Consider the following 26392-nt stretch of genomic DNA (forward strand, 5'->3'; position numbering starts at 1 on the left):
TCCCTCACTGGTGCCTGTCCTCAGACAGCTTCAACAGGTGCAAAAAAAAAAGTCTGAAAATCCATCCCTATTATAATAACCCCAGAGACAACTCCCAAGTCAATAGAAGTGCAAACACAGGAAATGAAGGGGAAGCACATCAGAAGTGAGATTGTTGTGATTCACAGATGATAGTTTATAGAAAATCCTAATGGCCCCATCAAAAAGTTATTAGAAATAACAAATACAACAAAGTGTCAGGCCACAAAATTGACATACAAAAATCCATAGCTTTTTTATATACAATCAAGAAGCAAAAGAAAGAAAATAACTCCATTTACAATAGTTCAAAAAGAAATACCTCAGAATCAACCTAACTAATGAGGTAAAAGATCTACCCAAGGAGAAAACTGGGCCGCTACATGCAAAAGAATGAAGCTTGACTACTACCTCACACCATACACAAAAATCAACTCAAAATGGATTAAAGAACTAGACATAAAACCTGAAACCATAAAATACATAGAAGGAAATATAGGCGAAACACTACGGGACATGCACATCAAAGACATCTTTACAGACACATCACCCAAAGCAGTGATAGTGAAGGCAAAGATAAACAGCTGGGACTACATCAAATTAAAGAGCTTCTGCACAGCAAAAGAGACAATAACAAAACAAAGAGAAACCCCACCAACTGGGAGAACATTTTTGCACACAACACTAATGATAAAGGACTGATCACAAAAATCTGCAAAGAGCTGATGAGACTCAACAACAACAAAGAAAATAATCCAGTCAAAAAATGGGCAGAAGAGCTAAAAAGAAACTTCTCTGAAGAGGAAATGCAAATGGCCAACAGGCAGATGAAAAAATGTTCAACATCACTTGTAATCAGGGAAATGCAAATCAAAACTACCATGAGATACCATCTCACACCAGTGAGAATGGCACATATTAAAAAAACTAGCAACAACAAATGTTGGCGAGGGTGTGGAGAAAAAGGAACTCTTGTGCACTGTTGGTGGGAGTGCAAACTGATCCAACCACTATGGAGAACTGTGTGGAGATTTCTGGACCTACTAAACATAGAGCTTCCATATGATCCAGCAATTCCACTCCTAGGTATTTACCCAAAGGACACAGAAACATCAATTCCAAAGAACACCTGCACCCCTATGTTTATAGCAGCACTGTTTACAATAGCTAAGCTTTGGAAACAGCCCAAATGCCCAAAAATAGATGACTGGATCAAGAAGATGTGGTACATATATACCATGGAATATTACTCAGCATTCAAAAAAGATAAACACATGCAATTTGCAGCAACATGGATGGCGCTGGAAGGGATCATGCTCAGCGAAATAAGCCAGAAAGAAAAAGAAAAATACTGGATGGTCTCACTCATAGCAGGAATCTAGAAAACTTAAATAAGGGACCAGGAAAATGAATAACTATAAGAAAGCGAAAATCAAAATCAACAAAAAACTATGAACCAGAGACACTTTTGGGGGGGTGGGTGGAGGGAGGGGAGGGATTGGGGTCAAAATGGGGGGGTTGAAATTGTATGGGGAATATAAAAATAAAATTTATTGTTAAAAAAAAAAAAAAGATCTACCCAAGGAGAACAAGATGCTATTAAAGGACTTAAAATAGTGACATTAAGAGATGGAAAGATTGGGCCTCCCCTGGTGGTGCAGTGGTTGAGCACTGGGCTGCGAAGCTGCCCACAGCCTCCTCAGTGCCGGTTCGATCCCCGGCCACTGGCAAGGGTCCCACATGGCGCACAGACCTCTCCTGCCCGCCTGCTGCTCCCCTCAGCAGTGTATTTCGTCGGTCTGCCTGTTCTGCTCTCTGCTCTGGCTCTGGTGAATTCTCTCACCCTCCCGCACTTCTGACTGTACCCAGTGCTTGTATAAATGAATAAATAAAAATCTTAAAAAAAAAAAAAGGTGGAAAGATTAAGAGAAAAAAAAAGAGATGGATCCTTTTGGATAGAAAGGATCAATATAATCGATGCTTCTGTCTAAAACAATATATAAATTTAACACAATCCTCATCAAAATACCAGCAATCATTTTCAAAGAAACTAACCAAAAATGCTGATTGACATGGAACGACAAAAAACCTTGAGTTGCAAAAGCTCCCCTGAGAAAAAAGAGAAACAGAGGCATCGTGTTATCTAACTTCAAACTTTACTACAAAGCAACAGTACAAAAAACACTTTGGAATTGGCACAAAAACAGACATGGGGATCAATGGAATACAATTGAGAGTCCAGAATAAACCCACGTACATAACACCAAATCTGTGATAAACTATGAACATAAAATGGGGGAAAGGATAGTCTAATAAATGGCAATGGGAAAATTGGAAAACCACACATAAAAGAATGAAAATCATTCACTAACCCTATACACAAAAGTAAACTTCAAGTAGATTAAAATTTAGATATAAGACCGGTGTGACTGTCTGAACAGAGACACTGGCACATCCACTGCAGTACCCACAGTCTAGGCACAGCCATACATGTGGGGAAGAGTCACGAAACATACTCGCCTTTTTGGCTGAATACCAGTTCACCTTGCTTGACCAGCTTACACTGGAGCCACTGCTCAACCTTGCTCTTACAACTCCCTGGTTAGAGATGCAGAAAAGCTGGTTGTTCTCAAGTTCATGTTTATTTAACCAAAATCAAAGTCTGATGGTTGAATAGTTAAAGCAGGCTCAGCAGGCGGCAGGAACCCCAGCATGTTATTATTTACAGTGTGTCCTGGCATGACTGGTAATGCCCTTCCTTTATCTCCAGCTGTAGAGCTGTGGTTCTCATTTCTATTGAAGAAACAAAATCTTCTTTATATGAACCCTTAAACAATGGGGTTTCAAGTGGCAGGGAGAGCCCTGCTCTGTTGCAGAGCTGTGGGGCATCGCTGCAATTCACACAGTATCCTTGCAACTCAGGGAAGACAAAGAGGAACCAAAAAGAATCTAAAGCAGAAACAAAACAACTTTTCTGAAAAGGCTTTCTGCGAAATCCCTGTGTGCTCACAAAAGGGGTGGCTGGACCGTATTTCCAGATGTACTGTTGAGAAAAGAGCCATTTCTCCTACTCAGTGACAATCATATGTTCCTGATTTTTATTGATTTTCAAAGGCCAAAACTTAAAAAAAAATATCCAACCATGGTAGGATACTCTATTATTAGAACAGAAGTGTTAGTGCTGAAAATATTCATATCTAGACATGTTCTCCGTTCAATGAATGAACAGTTGAAATAGTTGCTATAAGGGGACTTGCCACGTAGTAGGACAGTCTAGGTGAGAGGTGGAGTTAAGAACGTGGGTATGGCACGACCATGGTCCAATGATAGCCCCCCACTCCCGCCAAGACAGGCGTTACTAAGTGATCATTGCAGTTTAGTATGACAGCTGAAAACATTGGCTTTAGAATCACACTGAGTTTTAATCCTGTCATTTAATAGCTACAGGACCTTGGGCAGTTACTCAGCCATGGGGTGCTTCAGCTAGCTCATCAGCAAAGGAGTACCTACCACATATCTTAGATGATTTAATGCATGCACAGCACTTAGAGTGTTCGACTCAAAGTAAGATACTGAAAAAACAAGCTCTTAAGTCAAAAACTAGACACAAGTCAAGCGTACAAGTGAAGCTGTGGCACATAACCATGCTACTGCATGATGCCATGCCCGTCAAGGATGGACTCATACGTCATGGCAGTCCCATAGACAGTCTAGGTGTGTGGTAGTAGACTACACCATCGAGGTTTGTGTGAATACACTGTTTGCTGATTTATTTCTCAGAATGTATCTGCTTTGTTGTGATACATGACTATATACAAACAAAGGAATGCTACCCACAAATTTTAAAAAAATGAAAAAAAAGTATTAACATGGGGCCTCCCTGGTGGCGCAAGGGGTTAAAGACTCAACCTATGAAGCTATCCACAGCCACTGCAGCATGAGTTCAATCCCTGAGAGAGCTACCCACAAGGCACAGCAGACCCCTGGCTTTAGCCCAGGGGTGGGGGTAAACAAGTGTTTCGAATATCTCAATCTCAGCTTTGAGTAGTGTAGCCTCTTTGATGAAGAGACCCAGGTGCTCTGACCTGCTTCTCCCTGCCTCCCTCTCAGTTACCTAAAGTGGAGGGGCTCAGTCACCACAAAATTCAGGCTGAATGAAAGGCAAATTTTCAGGCAGCAGCTTTTAAAGTTGGCAAATATACTTTTTTTTTTTTTTTATTTATTTTTTTTTTTTTTATAGAGGCATGCTTTATTTATTTGTTTGCTGGTTTGTTTGTTTGTTTTGTTTATACATGCACTGGGTACAGTCAGAAGCGCGGGAGGGCGAGAGAATTCACCAGAGCCAGAGCGGGGAGCAGAGCAGGCAGAAGGACCGAAGCACACTGCTGAGGGGAGCAGCGGGCGGCAGGAGAGGTCTGCGCGCCATGTGGGACCCTCCTCTGGTGGCCGGGGAGCAGCCGGGGATCGAACCGGCGCCGCAGAGGCCGCGCGCAGCTTCGCAACCCAGCGCTCAACCGCTGCGCCACCGGGGAGGCCCCGGCAAATATACTTTTAATGAAAGACTGGTAAATGGGCATGTCCATCTGCACTGGACCCTGGGGTGACAAACAGGTAAGAACTGTTTCTTTGCTATTGTCCCACCCGCTGCTCCCCTCAGCAGTGTGTTTCAGTCAGTCTGCCTGTTCTATTCCCCATTCTGTCTCTGGTGAGCCCTTTCACCCCCCCAACACTTCTGGCCTGTACCCCAGTTCTTGTATGCCTAAATAAATCTTTAAAAATATTTTAAAAAGTATTATCACACACACCCAACCACCTGGCTGCATCTCTAACCACATTGAGTAAAAGAAACTGGACCCAAAAAGTATATAATGCACGATTCCATTTACATGGAACTCTTGAAAATCAAAACTAATTTATGGTGAGAGAAAGCTCATCAGTGAGTCCATGAGAATAGGGGGAAGGTAGATTGAGGGAGTAGGGGAGAATTTTAAGGATCATGAGGAAACTTTTGGGGGTATAATGAATAAGTTTACTATATTGCAGTGATGGTTTCACCAGTGTACACATGTCAGACTTACCAGATCGATCACTTTAAATATATGTGATTTGTTGCATATCAATTGCATTCTAATAAAATTATCTTTAATAAAAGAATTATTAGCCATTACTATTTCCTGCTTACCCCATTCTTGTTAACACAGAGCCCTATGTGGTCACTGAGGCTTGGATTGGAATCAACATTCAATTCTAATCTCATTGTTTAGTCCAGGTTTAGGGAAATCTTTATTTCTCTCCTGCTTGTGAGGATTCTATATTTAGAAGTCCTCTGACCTCAGACAAATCACTGAACCTCAGTGTTTCTCATCAATAACATGGAATTTACAGTATCTTCCTGCCTTTTTGGGGTGTCATAAGGGTCCATGGTAGAAATGTCAAAATGCTCAACACTGCTTTATCAGGCAAATATACAGGGGCAACATGGGAGGTGTTTGTAAATATTTGATGCGTTTGCCTTGGTCAGTCAGAACTTGAAATTAAGTATCTGGGAAAGCAACTCTTTTACAAATATATATTATTTGGATTTTTGATTTTTATGTAAACACCTTTGTCACTTCAAAGGTGTTTTGACCCTCATCATTAGGGTCTATGGGAAAGAGAGGCTCAGAGGGGCTCAGAGGTACCAGAGCGTAAGAGACCCAGGTCCAGCCACTTGGAGAGGCCTGGCCTTGTTAGCAGGATGGACATGTACAAGACATCCCAGGTGGGGAGTCAGTCTCCTAGACAATCTTCCTTCTGTCCGGGGACCCCTACCACTTGATGAATAAGAACCTGCTTCTGAGTTGGTGGAGCATCACTCTCGATAGCAAACCCTTAGAGATATTTGCAGGAAACAGTATATATTGAGAAGATCTCATTGGGGTGCAGGGGGAGAGGGAGTTTATAAACCTATTGAACTAGAAAGGTAAAAACTGAATTTGTACCAAAAGCATGGCAAATGGTATAAAACCAAAATATTAACAGTTCCTTTCAGTGTTGGGGTTCGAGACACTTTTTACTTTTCTCCTTGTGGCTTTTCTGTATTTTTCACAATGAATGAATGTTGTGAATATGGCTTTTACAGAAAGAAAACTTAAAAGGGAAACCCAAAACCAAAGTATTTCTGGTATGGAATTGCTACCTTTGTTCAGAAAAGCAAGGTACACCTGTGTTATCTCTAGGCAATAAAGATAGTGATCAGTTGTAAACAAACTGAAAAATTAAAATGCCCTCATGTCTCCATACAATCTGCTGGCTCAGGCAGTGTGTACAGGGTAGTTTCAGGAAGGTTCTGCTTTGCCCCTTGACATCCAAATGAAAAGTCTCCTATATTCTTGTGCAATCACCCCAGGCCTGGTAGGTTCACCATCGGTTCTAACAGTATGAGAGAATTTAGGAGCCCTTGGCATCATCCTCACAGGTTTTAACAGTTAGCAGGGGAAACAAGCCAGTAGGGAGACTGCAACTTGAAGGCCTCACCCTCTCCCAACCCCCAAATCTTTACACTCTATTTCTCTGGCATTCTCTCATGGTCTCACCTCGTCCGTGGTCACACAGCTCATCCTTTTGTAGCTGTCAACTCAGAGACGCCACCTTAACAGCCCTAGGCTCAGATGTGCACACTTATGCATAGCCACACCATACTCCAGGTGTCCACAATCAGGCACGCATACCCCACACTCACACTCCCAAGTACCACCTTCTGCATCAATACCATCAAGGCTCCAGGTGATAGCCACAGAAGCTAGTGGTGTAAAAAGCCTGATTAATTCATTTACCCTACAATTCTTTAAACATTAAATCTTGCTCTGTAATTTATACATGAACCTAAATTCTTTTTGAATTAGCATGAAACAAATTGTATTATAACCTGAATTCCCCCAAGCCTATTAGCCAGTGGGGCCAGTGCAGTTTCTGCCAAGAACGATGAAACAGCTGCCAGTGGTTCATGGCTTTGCTTGCTCAACCAAGATCTGAACCCACTACAAAAAAACCTCTTAACAAGTATGGTGGTTTCCCAGAAGCACCTCCCATGCACTCACACAAAGTCCACTCTGGCCAGGCCCCACCACTGCCCTATTGTCTCATGAAGTCCTTAGTGTCCTTTTTTTCCTACATTGCACTGAATTTCCTTTTCTGGCTATGGAATTACCAGTTGTGCAACCTTGCATCCCAGTTTCCTTATTAGTAAAATAGGCACAGTTTGTAGGTACTTCATAGGGTTCTTATGAGGAGTCAGTGAATTAATACTGCAAAGTGTTCACAGTAGTGCCCAGTGTTTACTAAGTCCCCACTCCATTTAACTACTTTTATTACTGGTCAACACCTCTGCTCAGCTTTTGATTAGCCAGTCATGGCTCTGCCACTGTTTCCTAACAGCACGTGAAAACAGATCATTCTACAAATAGATGAAAGACTTGACTAAAGCCCCCAAGTGGTGTTTCAGACTTCAGTTTTGTTTCAGCAAGCTGTTTGTATGACGATCTTAATGCAGCTTTTGTGGGAGGCATTTTTCCAAGACTAGACCTCATTTCTTACTGAGCAAGCTGGAGCCAAAAATCTCAGCCTTCTAAGAGCTGTAAGTGTTTCTCACCATGATGGACTTTATTCACTTTTCAGTAGCTTTCACACCTGGGGTGTCTGAAAACCTAATGAGCAGGCTGAACCCCAAACCAATTAAATCAGGATCCATGAAGGTGGGACCTGGCACCGGTTGTGCTTTAAAAATCTCCCTAGATGACTCCCTCATGCAGTGAAGGCTGAGAAGTGTTGCTTCAACCTAAACCAATATCATGGGGGGTTAAGTGTTTTCCTAGTAGTAATGGATCACAGGTGGTGGCTAATGTATGCTCATATTTAAAGATAAAAGCAGTTATTACTGAACTTACAAGATTGGGGGCAAGGCTCAGGTAGGGGGCCTTAAGATGTCAAAATTCCATGGTAGTCTCTCACCTGTTGGAAAGGTGCTTGGTTTGGAAGATCCCTGGGCAGTGTGCCTTGTTTTCCTTAGACTTTTAGGAAAAAAACATCCTGTCAGAGAATACCAGCCCTGCTCTCAATTAGAACACTCTGTATGAAGCCAAAGGCAGGGTTGGGCAAAGGCGAATATTGTGGCAGCCCCTTCTTAAGCATGCTACCAACCAGCTGCTGTCAGGATATTCTATGCAAGCCTCATAGTAACATCAGAGAAAAAACCTGGCAGGAGCAGAGGTGGGGGATGGTGAACAGAGACAGAGGCTGGTCCTACTCCTGTTTAGCTTCAGGGCAAACATTAGTGAAAAGAAGGAAGTGTCCCTATTTGAATATTACTATCGGGCAGAGCCAGGGACCAGGGTATTCACAGGTGAAATTCCCCAGGAGGATGGACCTGACCAGAATAATCCACTTTGATGCCTTACAAGTACAGTCATACAAGACTGCACTAGATCCTAGAGCCTGCCTAATCAACCTCTGTTCCTGGGGACACTGGAGACACTTAGGGACAGCCCTGGTCTTGGTGTGAGGTAGCCATGCAGATCATGGCCCACAAGCAGGGTGAAAACCTAAGGTCCCATCTCCTCTGGAATGGAGCCCCCCGGAAGTGAGTATAGTTATCACAATTTCACAGAGCATCAAGTTTAAGAGCATAGTGTCCTTCCACCAGATGCCCCTCAACTGGGATATGAGTTCCTGTTGCCTTTCTCTTGCCACTATATCATCCTGCCTCCCTAACTTCACAGATCTAATTCCTTTTCTCAACAATCAGATCTAGCTGAAGGTCACTGGAAAAATTCAGTAACGTAGTGTACATCAGGGCCTCGCACACAGTAAGCACACAGGAAACAGGGAGCATTCAGCAATGCTGGTTCCCCTCCCCAAAGTCTCCGATTCCCATTTTACATACTCAACTCTTTCCTCAGTGATGCCTTTAAAGGATTTTCAATTACTCCAATTAAATCCTAGAATACACTACTCAGATTTATGAGAAAGATGACCTGTGGCCTTAGAAAAGTTACTCTACACTCTAGGCCTGTCCTGTCATTGGTAGGATGTTGCTTTTAATATTTAAGAATTGGAAGCATTATGGGAGGAAGCATGGAGTCACTTGAAGGCCAGCCTTAGAATAGGCACATATGTGGCTTCTCCTTGCCTTTACCACAGCGGCCATGGCACTGTGAAAGGATTCTATCCCGTCTTAACTAGAATAGGAGAATTAGGCTTACTTTACACAGCTACTAAAAAACCACTGTTGAAAGTACTTGGGATGGTTTGTGCTGAGAACAAAGTTTATATGAACTCAACTACCTGGCCACTGGCACCTATTTGAAACCAAGGCTTCTTGGGGGAGCAAGAGAGGCCCAGGTCACTCACATTGAAATTTCTGGTGCAGTCATGAAAAAAAATTTTGACACCTTAAGGAAAAGGTATATTTAAAAAACTTTAGAATTTAGAAAAAAACACTAAAGCAGCTATGAACATGGCATACCTTAAGGTTTTTTTTTAAACATTTTTTCATTTTTTTTAAAGATTTGTTTATTTATACAAGCACTAGGTACAGTCAGAAGCACTGGAGGGTGAGAGAATTCACCAGAGCCAGAGCGGGGAGCAGAGCAGACAGAAGGAGCAGACAGAAGGACCGAAGTACACTGCTGAGGGGAGCAGCGGGCGGCAGGGGAGGTCTGTGCGCCACGTGGGACCCTCCTCTGGTGGCCGGGGAGCAGCCGGGGATCAAACCGGCGCTGCAGAGGCTGCGGGCAGCTTCGCAACCAAGCGCTCAGCTGCTGCGCCACCCGGGAGGCCCCGCATACCTTAAGTTTTGCACTTAATGACTGTTAACACAAAGCTGAACTGTCTTGTCATATGATAGTTACTAGATTTATATATTTTCGTAAAATTTTAATTCATAGTACACTGCAGGCAGTGTCCTCAGGAAAGGGAGAGAAAACTTTTTTCAACCCTGTCTGAGGGTGGGTCTGACTGCGCCCTCTCTCCTCATGAAGAGCCACTGGAAGGCACAGGGCCCAATGTGGACCAGGAGTGGACGCCTGGAAAAGGCTGGTTTCTCCTCTGCTGTGCGAAACCCCACGCCCCCATCACTCCCCCGCTCCATCTCCAAGTAGCCTGACCCTGAGATCGTGGGGCAGGTGGGGAGTCGCTGATGACACCTTTGGCAAGTGTATGGACCTCTACGCACCTCGAGCAACGACTCTTAACTTTTGTAGGTTCAAGGACCGCCTAGAAAATCTGATGGAAACCCAGACCTTCTCCCAGGACACTTTCATCTCATCTCCCCTCTCCCCGCCCCGCCATTTTTGACCACAAGGATCCTCTGGGTCTCTGTCTCTCTCTGGGGTTCTTTTTATCCTGAATTCCTCCTCCAGCGCACAGCCTCGCGCAGGCTGGCTGCTGGCGGGGTCCTTACCCGCCGCCGCGCCCCGCCCCGGCCCGCCCCGGGGTCAGAGCACCGCCGCGGGGTGACCGCCCGGGGCTGCGCGACCGGGTCTCGGGTCTCGGGTCCCCGCCCTCGGCAAGGGCGTGCGAGAGCCGGGCCCCGCCCGGGGCGGCGTGGCCAGCCTAGCTGCGCCCACTGCCCGGGCCTCAAAGCCCTGGAGCGCGCGGCCGCGGCGGGCCCCGGGGTGCTTGCGGAGCGGGAACCGGCGGACGGCGCCAGCGCCGCGGGTCGGGCATCGGGTGGCCAGCGGAGCTCGAACTCGCGGCCCACGCCGCTGCGGCCGTCCCAGGGCAAGCTCCCGGGAGTCCCGAGCCAGCCCCGGTGCCTGCGCCCACACCCCGGTGCCCGAGCTAGCCCCGGTGCCTCGCTCCCACATTAAAGGGCGTTGGAAAATCTTGCAGCCGCCGGAGCCATGAAGACGCACTTCTGCATCCCGGTGTCCCAGCCGCGCCCCGACGCGCTGGGGGGCCGCTACGTGGTGCGCGGGGCCGGGGCCGGAGACGGCGGGAGGGGGACCGCGGACGCGCAGGGACGCGGCTCACCTGCGCTCCGCTGATCCGGGACGCTTGTGTGTTTGCAGCTGTACTCGGTGTATCTGGACGGGCTCCTCTTCTGCAGGGTGCGCTACAGCCAGCTGCACCGTTGGAACGAACAGGTAAGTGGGTGCGAGGCGTCCAGTGGGCTCCGGGCGAGCGACTCTAGCGAGACGCCGGGACTTTTGAGGGCTGCAGGCGCCTAACCTGTGCAGCCCGGCCTTGCTAAGGTTAACTGAGCGGCTGGGCCTCCGCTCAATCAATGTTTGTTGCTGTTCGTAATCTTCTACAGCTGTGAGTAGCAGACGCGAGCGTCCGTGATTCTCCCAATCCCTATCCAGAGTGGTGATCCCCCAGTAGCACCTGGCACGGTGCAGGGCTGTGGTAGCCCCCGGGTCAGTGCTAGCTGTTCCCGGAACAGTGTCTCCATTCAAATGTGCAATCTAGACCACGGTGGACTCTAGGAATCTTGCACATGGGTATTTTTTTAAAGCTCCTTTCTCTCTAGAGCTTCTTCAGCTTACCTAGGTACCCTTTGAGAAGGTGTGTCTCTAGTTTTGTTTTCAAGCCACCGACCTCATTCATAGACTTCAAGTCCTGGCAGCCTGAGAACCCAGGAAACAGATGACCTGTCAAGACAGAGGCTATTGCCCTGTGGTTTCTCACTCTGATGTGCTGCTGGCATTTTTTCCCCAAGAGGCAGACTGATTTATTAGCCTACTCTAATGGGTTTTATTTTACTGCTAAGGATGTTTTGCAAGTCTTCGAAATGGGTTAGAGGAGTGTAAGGGTCAGGAATGGACACAGTGCAGGTTTACTGATCCCATGCAGACCGGGTAAAGGAGGAGTCAGAAGCCTCAGTGGTTTTTGCAGGTTTTTATTGGGATTATCAGGTACATGGCAGGCAGGGGTGCTGGGGGGCCGGGAGGCTGGCAGGCCTCCCAGCCCCCAGCAAATCCACACTCTCTCTGGGCTCTCTGGCATTCTCTGCTTCTGCTTCTTTGCTTCTCTCTTGGCTTCTTGGCTTCTACTGGTGTCCCCGGGACGCAGCCCTTAAAAGTACAGTCTTAGCCCAGGTGGATCTCATCTACCTATGCGCACACACCCTACACCAGGTGCCCGCCATCAGGCATGCATTCAGGACCTCAAGGATCCATCATCTATCCTGATGGCGGGAGGGCAGAAAAGCCTGACATTTTTCCTTACCCTACAAGGAGTAAATGAAATTTTGAAATAAACCTCATCACCCCCCATCCCTGTGCAGCTTTTTGTTTCTTTCTTTGTTTTTTAAGAATTGGTCCTATAAAAAGTCTGTGCATAAAGGAGGGAGAGAGAGGGAAAGAGAGAACTTGCCCAGGCAACAGCTATTAACACCTCTGGGAGAATCCTTTCAGACAATCTCTGGTTCAAGTGAATATTCCCCACCTTCCTTGAACCATCTTCTGTTAATGGACAGCTGTTTCATTCTTCCACTATTGAAAGGATCACTGAAGCAAGTCTTCTTGCTCCCACACTATAGTGCGTTGGAAAAGTCCGTTTTCAAGGTATGATTTGTGTCTTTGGTGTCAACAATGTGTTAGTTAATTTGTGTGGCTGTCTTTGAATTGCAAACAGGGTACAATGCCTGAGCCCTGGTAGGTTCTCAGGTATCCTTGCAGAGGACTGAATGAGAAAGCACATGGTTTCTAACTTCTGAAAGATGAGTTACTACTTCTGACAAATAGTTTGGGGAGTTGGGAGGACCACAGAGGTATGTGGGTGGGCATCTCCAAGGAGAGAAAGTAAAGGTGTTTTTGGCATCAGTCTTCCTGTGATGCAATTGGGGAGGCAGCCACCATGGAGTGAAGAGAAGGAAATAGAGGTGAGGAGCAGGGAGAACAGGAAATTGACAACTTCCTGGCTGTTCATTCCACCTCTTCTTTGACATCCAATTTTCTTATCAGAAATAATAAGCAAATAGGTGATTATGGATGTCAGCTTCAGAGGGTACATGTGAAGACTAGGGGGTCAGTTTTTCACAGAGCTTGGCACATAGTACATGCTCAGTAAACACTAACTGACTCAGTCCTTTGAAGGATTCCTGGCCCTCCTTAACCAGCAGACTCAGAAAAATGCCTGTTTTCAAACAAACTCATCTAGCAAAACCCGAAGTAGAGACATAAAGGAAAAAAACTTATTCTTGATCTTCTATTTTAGACAAAAACTATTCTTCACTGCTGTGGACCCTTAGATATTGAATTGCCACAGCCCAGTGCCCTCTGCAGGGCATAAAATACATATTAATGACTATATATTTTCATATTTGTCCCAGGTTTTTCAAAATCCTAAAGTGGAGATTTATCTAGTTTCAAACTACTTTACATTCTGCACTTATCAATATATTCCCTTTTTGTAGGAACAACTTCGTTTTTCTTTTAGTATGTCATGCTTTGCTTTTCAAAACAATTTTTTTAGTTGTTAATTTTTTTAAATTGTTATTGAAGTACGGTTGTTTTACATCCTTCTTAGTTTTTTGGTACTATAGGATTCCCTGACCCCAGGTATAGTCACCATAGCCCTCCCACCACCTGTAGTCCTCCGTCACAGTCCATCCTTCCCCTTCATCCCTCTGTTTTCACTCCTACCCCACCCCCCCGAAAGCCTAAGATCAATGGTCAGTTTTCAAGGCTTGGTTTTCAAGTTTGGATTTGTCTGACCCTTTGTTTTATTTTTCTATATTCCACATCTGAGGGACACCATCCGGTATTTATCTTTCTCCTTCTGACTTATTTCACTTAGTATAAGCCCTTTCTGCTCTATTGGTAGAAACAACTTTATTTTAAAGAAATTGTTTACATCTTAAGTGATTGTTGGCCTTTATTATTAACTCAAAACAGTAACAACTAAGCAGTTACTTTATGCTCCAGTTGATGTGTTCAGGTTTTAACAGCCTTTGTATGAAGTGGAGGGTGGTCTTAGGAGGCTGAGTGTTTTACCTGTGGAATCTGACTCCACATAAATGTCAGAATTGAGTTGAATTCTTGGATACCCTGCTAAAGTCTGTCATTGCTGTTGGTGTGGGCAAGCCAAATTTCCCTTGCTGGAGTTTGGTCTTAGAGACACCTAGAGATGGCCTTTCCATGTGCCCCCCCCCAAAAAAAAAAAAACTCACAAAAATAGAAGAGATGTATTTTCCTTTTGATTTCTTCAGTTTCTTGAAAGAATGATGGAGCTTAAACTCTAAAACCAAGTAATTCTCAGTATATGAGAGGTATGAATAGCTAAAATATGTCCTGAGACCAGTAAAAAAGGTCTCTCTTTTGATAAAGTAGATGAACTTGCAGAGTTGATGATTGACTTTTGGCACATTTAACTACTCATTTTATGTTTGTCCTCTCCCTTTCACCAGCATTAGCGAAGGAGGAGAAAGATTCCTTGAGACATCAGCTAAGGTTGTAAAACCTGCTGGGAGAGTTTTTGCTCTGTGATTGGTATTAGAACCTTCATCCTTGTTTACTTTCTCCCCCAGATCATTGGCCTTAGGTAGGGACTTCCCAAAGATGCTGTCCTGCAGGTGGATAATCCGGCCAGCCTTTCTGTGATTAAAACCAATTCGGGAGCATCTGTGAGGTTTATGAACATATGCCAAAGAAGAGAATTGCTTTTTAAAGATCACTTAATCAGTTAATCAAGAAATAATTGCATGTGGAGAAGACAAATCTCTTCTATTTAATAGAGTAAGTAGAGATGGGGACATAAATCCTCACTGTTTGAGTTGCCTGTCTGGGATGATGCTGCAGCTGGGGTGCCTTTGACAGTCTCTGGCAAGGCACAAACATTTCCTTGCATTTAAAAGAAACAGAATTATTGCTGTAATTGTTTATGCTACCAGATTTAGAGGAAAGGTTGCAAACTTAAATGGCTAAAGGGATCAGGCAGATAACTGGTGGCAGTTGTGGATCAGGTGAGAAGCAGTGGGGAGTGATGGGAACCTCTTAGGTCTCTGAAGGGGACTCTAGACTCATTTTTCAAGAGAAGTAAGAACATCAGCTTTTTAAAGAAAAACCTTTATTTTTGGAGACCAATTTTACATTTACAGAAAAATTGCAAAGAGCTCTTTGTCCTATTTGACAATAGGACCCTGCACTAAAAAATGAGCTGCACCCAATTTCCTCTGTTGTTTTCCTTTAATGTGGTGGATCTACTACTGTTAATGAAGCAGGATTGCTGTAGTTGCTAATGAAGTGGTGTTATTAGCTATAGTCCATACCTTATTCAGACTTCTTGAATGTTTACCTAATTTCTATTCCAGGATCCCATCCAGGATCCCATATCACACTTGGTTGTTACATCTCCTCAGGCTCTTCTTGACCATCCCAGAATTTTCCTTGTTCTAAATGATTTTGACTGTTTTGAGAGTACTGTTCAATAAATCTGATGTTTTTCACATGATCAGACTGGGGTTATGGATTTTGGGGAGGAAGACCTGAGGTCAAGTGCCATTTAATCACATGCCATCAGTGTGACTTTTCACCTTGATGACCTGGCTGAGGTCTTGTTTGTCAGGTCGTTAGTTGCAGTTGATGCTTAAAGAATGGGGTTTATGCTCATCTCCTGGCACGAGTGATGCGTACTTGTAGGGTAAATGTTTGTCAGGCTTTACTGCCCTCCCACCATTAACATTGATGATGGATCCCTGCAGTCCTGAATGCATGCCTGCTGGTGGACACCTGGAATAGGGTGTGGGCATACATAGGTGGGCACCTGGGCTGAGACTGGGCTTTTTTTTTTTTTTAAATAATAAATTTTATTTTTATATTCCCCATACAATTGCAACCCCCCATTCTGACCCAATCCCTCCCCTCCCGCCCCCCCCCCCAAAAAGTGTCTCTGGTTCATAGTTTTTTGTTGATTTTGATTTTCACTTTCTTATAGTTATTCATTTTCCTGGTCCCTTATTTAAGTTTTCCAGATTCCTGCTATGAGTGAGACCATCCAGTATTTTTCTTTTTCTTTCTGGCTTATTTCGCTCAGCGAAATATGCTCAGCGAGACTGGGCTTTTAAGGGCAGCATCACGGAACAGAACCAGGAGGAGAGAACCAGAAAAGGAAGAAAGAGGCCTGCCAGCCTCCCGGCCCCCCAGCACCCCTGCCTGCTGTGTACCTGGTAAAATCCCACTAGAGGCCTGAAAAGCAACCGAGGGCTCCAGGAATTTCCTTTATCCATCTGCAGAGGATTGTAGAGATCCTGCTCTGTGCCCTTTCTGCCATTACAGTACTTATATTTGTCACTTGGGATTCTTTTGCATGGGAGATTTAGCCATTCTCTCCTGTTTTTTCATACATGTATAGATGCCTAGATTTACTTCTTCCTTTGGGTTATAGCTCAATACTGTATGTCACTGCTCAGATTGTTCTGGTCTCACTTCCAGTGCTAGTTTGGTGGCTGGTAGCTAATGTATTAAGTAGCCTAGCTGTTCACTTCTGCTGGTAGGTTCAAATGACTTGGGGGTGGGCCAGGGTTGAGGAATAAATTCCTGTCATCGCTGATACCATAGATGCTATGGGAAATTAAAAAAATATTGTCTGATGTGAGTGGCACGAAGTCTTGTAAAAACAAATGAAAAATGAAAAATGTCCCTCAGATCTACCAAACTAGACTGGAATTGTGACTTTGTCTGTATCTAATGGTATCTCTAGAAACAGACTGCAGTGAGTTCCTCCATAAGAAAACTCAAAAGTATCCTCATCTCCTTTTGGCCACCAGGAAGGATTCATATTAAATAACATGCTGGAAGGGGACTTGCCCTAGAGGAAGTTTTGGTATCTCATCCACCTTGAACTGGAGGGATTTTTTGCCTTAACTGTGTGTCTGCTTACTCTTTCAGCTGAAGCGGGTCTTTGGAAATGGCCTGCCACCCTTCCCACCAAAGTACTATCTAGCAATGACTACATCTATGGCTGATGAGAGGAGGGAGCGGCTGGAACAGTATTTGCAAAATGGTATGGACTGGATTTTTTATAGATTTCTTGAAGTATAGATTACACAGGTAAAATTCACCCATTTAGGCTTACAAATCAGTGGTTTCCAGTATATTTGCTGGGTTTATACAAATAGGCACACCATGTGCATCACCAACATCAGTCTTGTTTTGGGTTTTTTTGGAGAAAATTTTTCATTGACCTAGGTAATTGTTTTTCTGAAGCAGCTTGTGTAGTCTTCAGAAATTATCAGTGTGTCTGCTATTGTGTATGTACACCCCTGTTGAACACAAATGGACACTTACTTTACTCTTCTGTGTCTGATTATTAAAACTTTTTATTTTGAAAGAATTTCTGATATACAGAAAATTTGCATAAATAATGCAATGTCTATGTGTTTTACTTTGATTCCCCAATGTCAACATTTTACATTTGTTTTATTATTTTTTCCCACTATTGTGCATCTATGTGTTATGAATGTGTGTTATGAATGTGTGTTATAATGGACTTTTGGGACATATGATATACATATCATATATATATATACAATTATATATATATAAATGCTTGTGTTACATGTATAAGTCACTTCACCCTTAAATGCACCTGTGTGTGTTTCCTATATAGATCAAGTACAGTTTCTTATATAACCATAGTATAGTTATCAAAATCAGATAATTGACAGTGGTACAATATCCAGAGACCTTATTCAAAGTTTACCAATTATCCCTGTTGATGTTCCTCACTGCAAAAGAAAAAAATGTTTTATCTTCTATGTTGATTTTTTTCCTATTTATATACCTTTTAGGTGATTCTAGATCAGCAATTTACCTCATTTGATTTACCTCATTTTTCATGGTGGCCTATTTTTTTTAAAAACCAGAAAATAAAAATTCTAGAAGTCATCTATTCCCTATTCTTCTTTTGTAATGAGCATAAACCTCTTCTTAGACCTGTGCAAAAAGAATTTTCAATCTCAAAATGTACTGTCTTTTGAATCTGTATTTTCTCTTGGCTTGTTTTCTCACATCTTAACAAAATATTCTTTTTAACAACTGGCCTTTTCACAAGCAATCATAGTGCTTATGGGGTTGCTTTTCCAGGCCTGGTCTTTGGTCACGTCATGAGAATGTCATGCATTTGTCTTATGCAGAATGTCTTATGCATCCTCTTTGGCAAGATAAAGCAAGACACTGCACAGATTGGTGTTGTGACAAAGAACACAAGCTCTAGAGCCTAAACTGGGTCAAATCCCAGGTTTACACCTCACTAGCTGTGTGACCTTGGGTAACGCACTTACCTCCTCTGATCCTGTCTCTTTTCCTTCTTTAGTGTCTTCAGCTGGAGATTATATTTACCTTAGGTTTTGCTGTGGAGGTTAAATGAGTTAAAATATACAAAGTGCTTAGTATAGTGCCTGGTACTTAGCTGTCATTCTATTCAGTAGATGCTAGTTGAGTGAACACTTTTCAGAAGCTTTCCCCATCATCCCCCAAGAATCCATGCTATCATGAAGTTATGTACCAAATATTCCAGAAATATAAGACAAGAGATTTTTCCCTCTGAAATTATCTCCTCAGAAAAGAGAGGATGCCTTTTATGAAAAAAAAGTTCCTCATGTTACAGAGATGCTTCATTACTTTATTTGGAAAAACACGACAGTTTTAGGAAAGGTACAACCTGACATGACCTTAGTGAATATTTGTATTGAGTACTAGTAGAAGTTACTTGATGAAATCAGTAAAACAGCAATGGAAAGAAAAAAGAAAGTTAATGCAGGTTTAGTAAGTATACAGTTCAGCTAATGTGCAGGGCCCAGTGGAGAATTAGTGGGCAGGAAGACCAGAAAGGCAGGCATAGCTGGGAAGTGCTTCAGTTTTTAGGCCCTGAGTTTCGAGTTCTCAGGGCCAACTGTCTGCCTATCTGATTTGGCCATAGCACTTGGGTGTGGATATCTAGAGCTTTAATGCTGAGGAAGAAAAAAACATACTCTGTAAGTATGAATGAAATGCTTTATACTCTTTCACAGTCTTGTCATCCTTCTTTTTAATTCCTCCTGGGAACTCCATCGTTAAAAGAGGTATCCTCAAATCAATGTTTCTGGGATGATTTAAGTTTTCAAATGACCAAGTGTCTTGCCAAAATGGGAGTTTAAGTTATAAGATCTTTTCATTTCTTCATGTTAACTTCATCACAATCCTGTCTGGGAAGCAAGGTGATTTGAGCAACATGGTATATGTGGGTGAAGCAAGATTCCTGGACACAATCACTTAGTATTGACATGAGATGGCTTCATGTCATTGAGACTGCTTGGAGGAGGCTAGCTTTGTGGATTTTCATGTATTTGAGAGGTCACAAGCTCCACTGCCTTCAGGGAGGCAGTGATGGGCTAACAAGGCCTGGAGGGCACAGTAACTTAATAGAGAAATCAACCCAGCCCCATACTGACCTGACTCTGTCCATGTTTTTCAGTCACCATGGACCCAAACGTGTTGAGAAGTGATGTCTTCATTGATTTTTTAAAACTGGTACAGCTGGTAAGCTTGCTATTTTTTTAAAGTCAATTGATGATAAACTTTATTTACTTGCATATCCTTGATGGCCATTATTTCCCATCCTAGGATAAATAGTAACTATTCTTTATATTTCATTTATTGATTTTCTTTATTCAGGTAGCAATTGTTCACAACATTTTATATGACTTAGATCTAATAAGATGGCCCCCTTCAATGCATGTTACCACACCACACCCTCCGCCAAGGCACTGAAAATCTGCCACTGTTTTCCATTGTACCTCCTCCTGACTTTGCTTTCCCCCTCTCCCTCTGGTGGCCTTAATTCTACAGTGAGATTTTAAGGTTTCTTATTGATTTGGTTTTATCTCACCATTTGCTTTATTTTTCTGGATTCCACATATAAGTGACACCATCCAGTAATTGTCTTTCTCCTTCTGACTTATTTTACTTAGCATAATCCCCTCCAGTTCCACCCTGTTGTTGCAAATGGCAAGAGTTTATCTTTTTTTATCACTGAATAGTATTCCATTCTGTATATATACCACATCTTCCTAATCCTCTCCTCTGTCCTTCGGCACTTGGGTTGTTCCCAGAAGCTTGCTCTTCTTTACTAAGGTTATTATTTCATGGCAGTATGTGTCTCTGAGTTAACCAAGTGTAAATTTCTGGTCCTCAGCCCCACACAGCTTGGACTCAGGTAAAATATATTCATTTGGAATAGATTGGATGATGGTTCTATTCTGTCCTTTTGGAGGTCTAGATTCTAGATGGAAAATTAAATGTGTCAGTTGACCTTTGGCTTTTTTAATGAAATTGATACCTCTTTTCTGTAGTCATATACTCAAAACTGGCCATGAAGAAGAAAGCCTTTTATCATTAAGACTGCCTTCGACAATTCCAGAACCCTACTTCTGTAGCTGGGATTTCCAGATGTGCTAACACATTGAGACATCAGGATTGCAGGAATAGTATGCCTGCTATTACTTGTAGATTATCAACTTTGTTGTAAATGGATCAGGGAGAAAATTTAGTGTGAACAGAATGACATACAGCAACTCCCTTCCCTGTGTTGGCTATAAGAGCTGTGACCTTTGTCCCTTAGAGGCTAGAACTTTGCTAAGTGGTATTTAGCTCATCACCATGCTAGTTGTACATGTGTGAACATTTTCATGCTTGTATGTTCTTGACTGAATGGAAAAGCTTTGAAAGGACTCAAGTTGCGAAAGATTATGTTGTTACTGAACTGAATCCCTAGTTTGGGGAGTAATACTTTAATCAGATTTTTATGAAAGCGGGGGGAGGCAAACAAATTGCATTGATTCATTGGTTCATTTGTGTTCATATACACACCGGTTCAGTCAATCTAAGAAATGATCCTAGTCTGCCACTGGGGGGACAGTCACATGTTCACTTGGTGGTGTATACATCTATACTTTCTTTGAGACGTTTGTTGTGGAGATGGTAATGGTAGTAACATTCAAACAACAAAAATGTTTGTATGTCTATGATAAAAGTAAGTTCTGCTCCCACCACTGACCTCCAGTCCCCCTCCTCAGAAACCACACACTTGTGTCCAAATAGTTATAGTTTTCTACACAGTTCTGTGCATATGTAAGTGTTCACATGCCTGCCTTTCCTTTGTGTCTTACAAATAAGCACATGTTCTACCCATTTCCTGACCCTGCTTTTTTTTTTCCCAGCCTGACTTCTTGCTAATCATTCCTTATCAGTACTTACAGAGCTACTTTTGGCCTTTGTCCTGTCACCTTTTTGGGCTCATTGTAGTTTTTGTCTTTGATGCCTTTTAAACAGAATTCATAGGGTAACAATATTTTAGAGCTTTGAGTGTCTTTTTTTTAAATAATTTGAAAGCTTTTTCCTTATTATATATTCTTAGTTCTTTATAATTGAGATGCGAAAGCCTTCCTGACTTTGTACAAAAGCCTTATGCCCGCGGCATCTTACAGGGTCTCCATTTGCTTCATCTGATGGTATCTTTTATTTTGGAATGTCTTCATTTTTCACTCCATTTTTTTTTTTCATGAGCTTTACCAGTTTACTCGTGTATGTTTTTGTGATCTTTCTTCTTTTTTGACACCTTTGTCTAATCTTTGAGGTCTTGGTTCAGAGAACCCATATTTTTATTAATGCATTCGTTGTTTTCATCTGCTTAGTGGCGTCATGACTCAGGTATGTACATTTCACCCTTCATTGCTTCCATTTCTTCCTCCTTTCTTGCAGAATTTTTGCATAAGTCCCTTGCCAGTTCCTGGCAGCAAATCACCCAACTTTGAAGGGGCTGTGCTTTGTGAGCCAGCAGCAGATAGTGCTAGGCGCTGAGTCACTCGAGTCTGTCCGTTGTGCTTCTGGATCTTGCCTCTGGTTTCTCAACACTTTCTCACTAGTGCTCTGCTGAAGACCCCTCCAGTGTGTTTGCAGTGAAGCCATAAGCCACAGATCCCCTGGCTGCGATCTAGCACTTTACACCCCTGTGAGATCAATAGCCTCTGGCCTGGTTTAGCAATTACAAGGCAGCTCTGGCAAGGAGAAGACCAGGCAACAAGACTGGCTGTTCCACTCTCAAGCTGCATGGCTTCAGTCAATGTTAGCCTCTTTGAGTCTCACTTTCCCCATCTGTAAAATGGAGAGAGTAGCTCCTGCCCCACAGTACGGTTTTGAGGGTTAAACGAGGCATTGCTTTTAAAGCACTTCAGTGTCATGTGGTCCACGGCATTTATTGAAACATTTATCGCTGTGATAGATGGAGGCCAGTCCCTTTCCTCTCTGAGATTGGGTTTTACAAAGATGATGCATCTGGGCCCACCTGCCCAGTGTGCAGTTAAATATTACCATTTTCTCTGTGTGACCTGGTGAGAAAGGGAGGGAGTGCCACATAAAGAGTGTGTGTCTGAAGGCCGTGGTAGAGGGTCCTCGGTCTACGCACCTTCTACATGAAGTGGCATCTAGATGATATTTGAAATTTTTCAGGGTGGATAGGGAGGGACGATTATACATTGGCTTTTCCTTCCCACTGAGGGAGAAAAACAACAAACCACATAATGCATGGAATCTGGGATACTCAGGACTGATATTAGTGAAAGGGAAGTGGTAACTACTTTTTACCGGGGGCGAGTCTACTCCAACTGCCAGTGATGCTTCCATCCACCACCTTCTAGATGTCTGCTGCCTTCCAGAGTGATTTTTTGGCAATAAACGGGCACAGTCAGTATAGGAGAGAATCGGCTGACCGAGCTTACAGCAAGATAGCTTCTGGAGGGCTGGTGGGGCCCGGGCAGCAGCAGTGATGTGTGGATTCTCCAGAACCCACAGGGAGCCCTAGGGACAGGGACTAGGCCGTGTCTATGACTCAGTATTGTACAGTCCCCACCTGGATATTTTCACTGCCACTCATAAGCACTTGGCCTGCAGTTTCTAAGTTGTTATTGCCAAATAATCACATGTGCACAGTCCTGGCTCCCCAGCACTCAAGTGGTACAAGAATATATCCCTGTCTCTGGGCAAGAACATACAGTGTTAGATGCATGAGTGCATGGGGCCTTCCAGGACCCCTTTGGAGGAAAGCCTCTATCAAGGGAAAGTGTAGGCAAGTTGCAGTAACAAGAGGGAGTTCCCTCCAACTGGGCATTTCATCTGTGCTGCGCCTGCTGCTTTACCTGAAGAATCTCATCTACTCTTTACAACTTGCTAGAGGAGATGCTAGTAGTATCCTTTTTCTCAGATTAATTAGCTTGTTTAAGTTTATGTAGCTGGAATGCAGAAGAGCTGGGTCCCAATCCAGGCACCCTGGGTCCAGAGCCTCTATACCATGGGTGCTGTGGTTCTGGTAACCCACTCAGCCCTGTCGCCCACCAGTCCCCCCTTGTTTTGTGTGTCTAGACCCCCTTGATTTATTATGATCTAGACTTTTGCCCTGTGATTACCTTTGCTATGAAGGAATTTTTGAAGAGGTAAAACAAATATCTTTGGACTAGAGACCATTTTATGTTCCTGGCTATTCAGTGGGAGTGTCCTAGGTCCTCATGAGAATGTGAGAAAAAGATAACTGAAAAGGTATTTTGAGTGGCTTTTGTGAACCTGCGTGGGGTAGGGGGCATAGAGGCAACTTAGAGCCACATGTGGGTCTCTGGGAAGTGATACCATTTCCTTGTAGAGAACTGATCAGGACCTCTTCTTAACTGTGATGGGGATTTGAGCTCGATGGGTCCAAGTATGGATTTTCTTGACAAAGAAACCTCAGTAATCAGCAACCAGTGGCTGTCAGCTTTGCCTCTGCTTCAGAGCAGAATATCAATAAAGCACTCTGATTGATCTTCCTGGAGAAATTAAAGAATTTCTCAGGTTGTTAAATTTAACTTAAACAGAATTAACACGTATTTTAAAATGTGTTAAGGCAGCTCATGCTATTGGAGAATTTAGAAGTTTTTTAAAGATAAGTGCATTTCATTTCTGGTATGAATTGTGTGTTGTGATTCCTGGTCTGCCCTAGATCAAGGTGACAGCTTACTTAAGGTTTTATTTTTCTATACTCCAACGCTACCAAGTTGACATCCCACCCCACCCTTCACCCCGTACCAATTGTATTTCCAATGCTTTTCTGTATTTTTTTCTTCTAATCCTCTAATGTTTTTATATTGCTTTTACATTTTGTTAATTATTTACATTCTACTGTGATTTAAGTGTCAAAAATAGAGCCCAGTGCCTCCTTGATCACCACTCTAAACCTAGAATGTTTTTTCTGTTGTGTGCTGGTTTTATCTCATGGAGATTTTTCAAGTCCCTGATTTTTCCCCTACCATATCCTAAAAATATTTATTTTTTTAAACAAAGTAAATTATCTCATAGTTGTAAAGAAATCTACTCTCAATTCTAAAATAAAACAGTGTTAAGAAGGATTCTAACAGAATCATCTCATAACTTCTGAGTCTACTAATTACTAATAGAATTGGGGGTGGGGAGGTTATCTCTTTGTAGTGACTGAAATATTTGCATCCTGGTATCAGGTTATAGGAGGGAAGGTCTAAATGATCAATCAGAAGATTGTTTGGAGAATTCCCTTAAGCACCTCATGAGCAATGTAAGGGCCTTAGAGGGTTTCAAGCAAGAGAAGGACATTTTTAGGTGTGCATTTAAAATTTATTTCTGATTGCTGCTTTGCAGGGTTTCAGTGGGAGTGGGGAGAAGGGAAGCAAGGAGACTGGTAAGGAGAGGGATTCCAGTTGGGTCTGAGATGCTCGAATTGGAAATAGAGAGGTAGGTAGATTCTGGAGATAGTTTGACAGGTTAAATATGCAGGACTCAGAACTTGATTAGGTATGAGTGTGTTGAAAACATCTTCCTGAATCTTCTGTTGATTCCTTTATTTTTATCTTTTCCCACCAAGTCAAATTAAACATAGAAAACTTCTTCCCATTCCTACAGTTAGTAATAACCAAACTATAAAGCCGATTTTGTGTTTGAAGTGAGGGCTGTCCCACATCCCACGTGTGCACCCACCTTAAACCCTCCCCACAGGCCTCTGAGATGGGCATGATTACTGCCTTTCTTCTAGAACTGAAGGAGTGAGGTTTAGAGGGAAACCTCTTACACAGGTCACACATGAGGTGTAGAGGGAAACCAGGCTTACACAGGTCACACATGATGGACCCAGCAGTCTGCTCTCTGAACTCTGTTTCTTAACCACACCTGTCCCTATGTACCTCATGAGCACTTTACCACACCCTTGCTCATGTCTCCCAACACTAGAGTGTCTCTTCTAGGCCATTTTTACTGCATCACCAGAGAAACCTTCCTATAATGGCATTTTCATCCACCCATTTCCCTGATCCAGAAACACATGGCTGCCCTTTGCCTTTTTAATAAAATCCTCAAGTGTCTGATTTCAGGGCTATCTGTAAACTCAGCCATTCTATCAATCCAATCTGCTTTCTCCCACCCCTTCTTTTTGCAGAAGAATTTAATAGAGATAGCGTTTATATCATTTTGACTGTTTACGTAATTTAGATAACTAGTCTGCTATATATTTCAGTAGGAGTTGCATTGAGGTAACAAATTAGAATCTTATTCAGAAGCAATGTTTTTCCCATTTATTTTGTGGTAGTTTTTTTTTTCCCCCCTGAGATTAGAGATGTTTGTGAGTTCAGGCCAAAAACATTGAAGATTCCAAGTTCTAGGCAAAGGTGTCCTAAGTCAAAGTTCTAGGAAAAGCTCCTAGTAAGGAACTAGTCATAACAACTGTACTAGAGAAACCCTACCTCTGACTGCCTGTGTCTTACTTCAGTGTGTTATCTTGGGGGCTCTGCTGCGGTTTGCCCCAGTCAGTTATTATGACTGCATGGGAACCAGAAAACCTTCCAAAATTCCCCTGGAAGGGTAGCAGTGAAGGCGTGAGGAAAGTGTGGCCTGGGGTTGTATGAGGGGTGCTCAGGGCCTGTGTTCTGGAGGAAGGAAACCCACTGAGAGTGGAAGCTTACTGTGCTTTTCTTTCCTTACAGGACACCTTTAGCATCACTACCAAGAAAGCCTCTCTGGATATATTCCTGCCTGATGGAAAGAGCATCAAAGTTGAAGTTCTAACATCAGATACTGCTGAGAGAGTTCTAGAGGTAAACTAGGTCTTAACTCAGGGTCCAAAATGGAGATCAGGATTCTTTTCAAAGCCAGGAACTAGGAGATGGTTGCCTTCTGCGGGTGTCTGACTGTCATTGCTCTGGATGTTGTCTCTGTGGGCATGGTGGCACCATCCAGGTTTTACTATCCTTGTGGTCCTCCACTTTCCAGAGATCTCTTAGGTCTAGCCTGTGGTTGTATGATTTCCCTGCAACCCCCCCTGGATGTGCCCTGGGAATATGCAGACTGCTTTGTGAAGGGATGCGCTC

The 26392-nt window shown here is 43.2% G+C and overlaps 1 protein-coding gene across 1 annotated transcript in view; it reads left to right on the plus strand.

Moving 5' to 3' along the window:
- The first annotated feature begins 10828 nt into the window (after positions 1–10828).
- SNX31 (sorting nexin 31) overlaps positions 10829–26392 on the plus strand; it is a 49048-nt gene continuing 33484 nt past the window's right edge. The window contains exons 1-5 of the mRNA XM_037501758.1: positions 10829–10964; positions 11067–11141; positions 16887–17001; positions 19453–19517; positions 26009–26119. Coding sequence (XP_037357655.1) covers positions 10899–10964; positions 11067–11141; positions 16887–17001; positions 19453–19517; positions 26009–26119 — 432 coding nt within the window. The 5' untranslated portion in view covers positions 10829–10898. The remainder of the gene's footprint in view (positions 10965–11066; positions 11142–16886; positions 17002–19452; positions 19518–26008; positions 26120–26392) is intronic.

This window comes from Talpa occidentalis, unplaced genomic scaffold (assembly GCF_014898055.3).
Source record: "Talpa occidentalis isolate TD23 unplaced genomic scaffold, MPIMG_talOcc4v2.1, whole genome shotgun sequence".
In the NCBI taxonomy this organism is placed as follows: domain Eukaryota; kingdom Metazoa; phylum Chordata; class Mammalia; order Eulipotyphla; family Talpidae; genus Talpa; species Talpa occidentalis.